The sequence below is a fragment of the Abramis brama genome (genome assembly GCF_963993115.1).
Source record: "Abramis brama genome assembly, chromosome: 16".
Classification (NCBI taxonomy): Eukaryota; Metazoa; Chordata; class Actinopteri; order Cypriniformes; family Leuciscidae; genus Abramis; species Abramis brama.
In genome coordinates, this window is record NC_139978.1 from 20,195,745 (window position 1) to 20,202,093 (window position 6,349).

The window sequence follows — 6,349 nt, forward strand, 5'->3', positions numbered from 1 at the left end:
TAACAGTGTAATGATACATTGTTATTATACCTTTATTACAATGTAATATACATCGTGAAATTATATCTTTATTACAATGTAATAATAAATGTGTTATTATACCTTTATTACAGTGTAATAATACATTGTGTTATTATACATTTATTACAATGTAATAATACATTGTGTTATTATACCTTTATTACAGTGTAATAATACATTGTGAAATTATAACTTTATTACAGTGTAATAATACATTGTGTTATTATACCTTTATTACAGTGTAATAATACATTGTGAAATTATAACTTTATTACAGTGTAATTATACATTGTGTTATTATTAGGGATGCACCGATACCGGTATCTGGTATCCGCCTCGATACCACATTTTCTAAAGTACTCGTACTCGTTAAAAGTCCCCCGATACCGGGGACCGATATCACGGTCTGAGAAATGTCTATGTTTGAGCGGCGTGTAAGGGGTTAATCACAGGCGCCGAGTGCCTGCCCCCAGGCCCCGGCTGCAGCTCAGAGCGGGGAGAAGGCGAGGCGAGACATGTCAGCCGTGTGGAACTATTTCAAAGTGAATGAAGACGACAAAACAAAGGCGGACTGCAAATTGTGCTCAGCGAAATTGTCCAGAGGAGGCTCAAAAGGTAGCGCATTTAACACAAGTAATTTAATCAAGCACCTAAAATCCCAACACGACAACGAGTACAAAGAGTTTACCCACGCTTCTAAACCAACACAACCCACGCTGCAGCAAACTCTTGCAAGATGAGAGAAAATGTCCAGAGACAATCCACGTGCTGTGAAAATAACACAGGCAATTATCGAGTACATTGCATTGAGTGACCAGCCACTCTCGGAGGTAGAAAATGTGGGATTCCTGCGTCTCCTCCATGTTCTGGAGCCCAAATATGATGTCCCAAGCCGCCGCTACATGACTGACACGGAGCTGCCTAAACTACACGACTCCGTGAAAAAACATATCCACAGCCTACTGCAAGCCTCCTCTGCGTTTAGTTTCACCACGGATATTTGGACAAGCAGTGTTAGCCCTGTGTCGCTAATTAGCCTAACCTCCCAGTGGATAGACGAGAGTTTCACGCCGCAACAAGCCATATTACATGCGAAACAATTCCGCGGCTCGCACACCAGCCAGGCTATAGCGCATGTGTTTGAGGAAATGCTCCAGACATGGGGTATACCTAAAACAACAGTACATGTTGTGCTTCGTGACAATGCCAAAAACATGATTAAAGCCATGAATGACGCAGGGCTCCCAAGTCTGCCGTGTGTCGCGCACACGCTCCAACTGGCTGTTCACGAGGGCTTATTAGCACAGAGGAGCATAGCTGATGCTATAGCAGTGGGGCGGAAAATAGTTGGGCATTTTAAACATTCCGCCTTAGCCTACTCCCGCCTCGAGGACATTCAGGGACAGCTCAACCAGCCAATAAAGAGACTGCAGCAGGACGTACAGACGCGCTGGAACAGCACGTATTACATGCTCCAGTCCCTCATTGAGCAAAAGTGAGTGCTGGGGGTGTATGTGTCTGAGCATGAACTCCCTGACTATCTCACCGCTCACCAATGGGCTCTTATGGAGAAGACTGTTGCCATCCTTGCCCCCTTTGAGGAACTAACTAAAAAAGTGAGCAGCTACGACGCACTAGCCTCTGATGTCATCCCAGCTGTGACTGTGCTAGTGAGACTTCTAAACAGAGAAACAGACGAGGACCACGGCGTCAAGACAATGAAAGCAACCTTACTGGCAGCTGTCAAGAAGCGCTTCAGTGACGTCGAGACCAACCGACTGTACTTCATCTCCACCATACTTGACCCAAGGTAAAGTCTGTGTGCTATAGGTATTCAATGATAAACTACAGTACTAAATGTAAGATTAATTTCCATCTGAAATATTATATTATATTTTTGTAACTAAAATACACAAATACAAATGTATGCAATATATATAATATGAAATATATTTCCCTTATTACTACCAGAAAGCCAAATGGCTGGCATTTGTGACAGTGGTTTAGGGGAAACTAAAATCTGTCCTATTTTTCCACATATTAATACATTCATGAATTTTGTTCAGGTATAAAGATCGCTTCTTCTCCAACAACACTGCTCCGGAGGCCAAGCTGCACCTGAAGCAGGAGCTGCAGATGATGTCCAGAGCTGAGGCAGAGGGGAGTCGGGCAGAAGCTGCAGAACCTCCTGCTAAACTGTTCCTCAAGGCCCAGGCCAGCACTAGCAGCAGTCTGGACACTGTATCTGAAGAAATCACTAAGGAGCAGCCCCAGGCAGCACAGCCGCTGGCAGCAGGTGCTGCCATTGAGCTCGACACATACCTCGGAGAGGCCCCAAGCCCTCGCGAAGACAGTCCTCTGAAGTACTGGGGTGTCAACAAAATCAGGTTCCCCACTTTGGCTAAAATGGCCCATAAATACCTCTCAGCCCCATGTAGCAGTGTGGAAAGTGAAAGGCTTTTTAGCTCAGTGTCACACATTATAGATGAAAACAGAAACAGGCTGACTGCTGATAATGCAGAAAAGCTACTTTTCTTAAAAAAAAACCTGCCACTCACTTTTTCTAAATAGGCTCCATTAAGTGAGTCGTCTTAGACTTGATGTTAATACCTACCTCAGTTGCACTGACTGCCACAGTTCTATGTTGGTGGATGTTGTTAGTTTATTCAAATATTGTGCACTAAATAGCAAAGATGTTTATTAATGCCCCTTGTGTTGTCCAAAGCGGCAGAGTTTACAACAAACTGAAAAAAATACTTGAGTTGCACTGTCACTGTTTAATTTTTTTTTTATAATTATTTATTCTGTAATATGTTGCATACAACATGCTTTTCATTTTAAATAAATGTTCTTAATTCCAAACTAGTCCCTTGTTTTTTTGTTAAATTATATGACTAAAGCTTAAATCATGTTTTTTTTATTAAGTACTCGGTATCGGTATCGGCGAGTACTGAAATGCAAGTACTCGTACTCGTTTTCCAAAAAAGTGGTATCGGTGCATCCCTAGTTATTATACATTTATTACAATGTAATAATACATTGTGAAATTATAACTTTATTACAGTGTAATAATGCATTGTGAAATTATACATTTATTACAGTGTAATTATACATTGTGTTATTATACATTACAATGTAATAATACATTGTGTTATTATACATTTATTACAATGTAATAATACATTGTGTAATTATAACTTTATTACAGTGTAATGATACATTGTTATTATACCTTTATTATAATGTGATATACATCGTGAAATTATATCTTTATTACAATGTAATAAAAAATGTGTAATTATACCTTTATTACAGTATAATAATACATTGTGTTATTATACATTTATTACAATGTAATAATACATTGTGTTATTATACCTTTATTACAGTGTAATAATAAATTGTGTTATTATACCTTTATTACAATGTAATAATACATTGTGAAATTATAACTTTATTACAGTGTAATAATGCATTGTGAAATTATACCTTTATTACAGTGTAATAATACATTGTGTTATTATACATTTATTACAATGTAATAATACATTATGTTATTATACCTTCATTACAGTGTAATAATACATTGTGTTATTATACATTTATTACAATGTAATAATACATTGTGATATTATAACTTTATTACAATGTAATAATACATTGTGTTATTATACCTTTATTACAGTGTAATAATACATTGTGTTATTATACATTTATTACAATGTAATAATACATTGTGTTATTATTCCTTTATTACAGTGTAATAATACATTGTGTTATTATACATTTATTACAGTGTAATAATACATTGTGTTATTATACCTTTATTACAATGTAATAATACATTGTGAAATATAACTTTATTACAGTGTAATAATGCATTGTGAAATTATACCTTTATTACAGTGTAATAATACATTGTGTTATTATACATTTATTACAATGTAATAATACATTGTGTTATTATACCTTTATTACAGTGTAATAATACATTGTGTTATTATACATTTATTACAACTAGTGCAAAATGCCCGTGCAAAATCAGTTTTTAAGTGTGTTTTTAGTCATTGTTGGTTTGGTGTGTTTGAGTGCACATTGTTACAATTACAAAGCAAAAGTTCAGTGTCATTTTTATTTGTGCATGGTAGAAAGCACAACGTGAACTCCGAGAAAACCCTATGCTTGAGCAAACATTTTGTGAATAGGCAACTACAAATGATGCCCATGAAAGAGAATGTGAACGCACTGAAAAGGATATGTTTAGTTGGTGAATAGCATTTACACAGTAGCGATAACGTTAAGCGCACCAGAATGAAATATAATATTCAGAAGTAAACAGCATAGCTGACTTATAGATTCAGTTTACATCCACAAATGAATAAGCGCGTTGATTCAGGGAGCAGTGCAAAGTGCCCGTGCAAAATCAGTTTTTGTGAGCAGCTGATCGCTGAACAAAAAAGTTCAGGAGATATTTCTTAGCGATGGCTGATTTCAACAGTTTCAATATGATAAAAAATAACTTTTATATTGATTCAATGGATTAATTGCATTTTTGAAAAAAAAGTGTCATGAATTTATTGCATTTTGGGGGGAAAATAATCCGTTTTTATAATAAACCTTTGAAAATCAAAATCTGGATTTGAATTTTTTATGTTATTATAACCTAAAGATGCTATGTGAAAGTTTGAAACAGAAAATAGTGGTTTTCATCTTGCCACTTTCTTGGTAAAGAAAACACATTTTTACTCAAATTAATCGAAATGGATTTATCACGTTCTGGAACCAAACTCTAATATTCAGAAGTAAACAGTGTAGCTGACAGAGTGTTTATGTCAGAATGTTTATTTTTAAACCACAACCTTCTTGTGGCTTCTTTGACCGATACAACCCTCTAATGTCAGAATGTTTATTTTTAAACCACAACCTTTTAAAAATGATATATTTAACGATATCTTTAGCATTTCTCATCCAAACAATGTCAAATACTCGTGACCGTGGCAAGACACCTGTCGAATTTGAAATCCATCGGACTAATGGTTCGAGAGATATGCGGTTAACAGACACACACACACACACACACACACACACACACAGACACACAGACAGACAGACGTTTCTGTAATTTATAGATAGATAGTTCGAGAGATATGCGAAGAACAGACATATACACACACACACACACACACACACACACACACAGACAGACACACAGACAGACAGACGTTTCTGTAATTTATAGATAGATACTTTGCTACTCTTGTTATGGTGGAGCCATTTGCATTAGGCTACATCCACATTTTATAGAGCAGCCTTGATTCTGGAGCCTGTTCTGTTGACAAATTTATATATAAATAGACTAAATATTAATCATAACTTTCTGTCCAAGGAGAAAGAAAGTCATAAAGGTGTTGGAACGATCCACCACTAATTCATTCTTTTGCGTCCCTTTTTTAGAAGTGTTTTTGCGCCATCATGTGGCAACAATTTTTTAAATTAAAAATTACGAAACTTCTAATAAGTTTTCATTAGCCTACTTTCTGAACTGGCATTAAAGGTCCACATAAATCATGACACTTGAGAGGGGTTTTTATAAAATATACAAAGTAAATGTCTAAAACCGACTTAACTTAACTTATTACATATAGGCTATTCCAAACTGCTTTCAGCTGATGTCTAAAGTAGTAGGCCTAAATGTGTTCTAGAGGTTACACTTAATCATTTGATGCTGGAAAGATACCTCTAAAAGAAAAAGAACACTATGAGCTGCATATGGATTTTGATCTGCTTTGCTGAAATTACAGTAATAGGAGAAAATTCATGCATTGGGGGTAAAAAAATGATTTAATTACTTGAGATTCTGAGGAATGCATGCACAAAACAAGAAATCTTAACAGGTTTTGCTTGTGAATTTGAGTCTAAATCTTATTTTTTCAGCATTCTATAATAATAATTTTATTTTGTAATATTTTTCAGTGATTAAGAATTAACTTATGAAACGCCACACAAGTGAGGAAGAGTTGTTACGGATGGGGTGAATGTCATTGGACTTTGGCCTATTACAGCAATCTTTATTGACACACATCCCCAAACTCAAAAAATCAAGTTAACCATTACTTTGTGGGAAAAGTGCATGAATTAGCAATATTTGAAGCTTCTCTTCACAATGTAAAAAAAAAAAAAATGCTGCCTTAAATTTAAGTAGCCTTCAATCAACTTGACAGTTGAAGTTGAAAATTGCTTAACTTATTTTGATGAGTTAAAGTAAAACATATGCTGTCATGAGTTTCTTCACAGTGTGTTACATAGCTCTCTCTCTCTCGCTCTCATC

General features: G+C 35.7%; 1 protein-coding gene across 1 annotated transcript; it reads left to right on the plus strand.

Annotated features, from left to right (window-relative positions):
- Positions 1 to 1,531: 1,531 nt before the first annotated feature.
- LOC311098519 (zinc finger BED domain-containing protein 4-like) lies at positions 1,532 to 2,769 on the plus strand (the record flags this gene model as incomplete). Its single annotated transcript, XM_084138752.1, has 3 exons — positions 1,532 to 1,831; positions 2,088 to 2,470; positions 2,747 to 2,769. The coding sequence occupies exons 1-3, from the start codon at positions 1,587 to 1,589 to the stop codon at positions 2,767 to 2,769; spliced, it is 651 nt and encodes a 216-aa protein (XP_083994878.1). The 5' UTR covers positions 1,532 to 1,586.
- Positions 2,770 to 6,349: the final 3,580 nt, after the last annotated feature.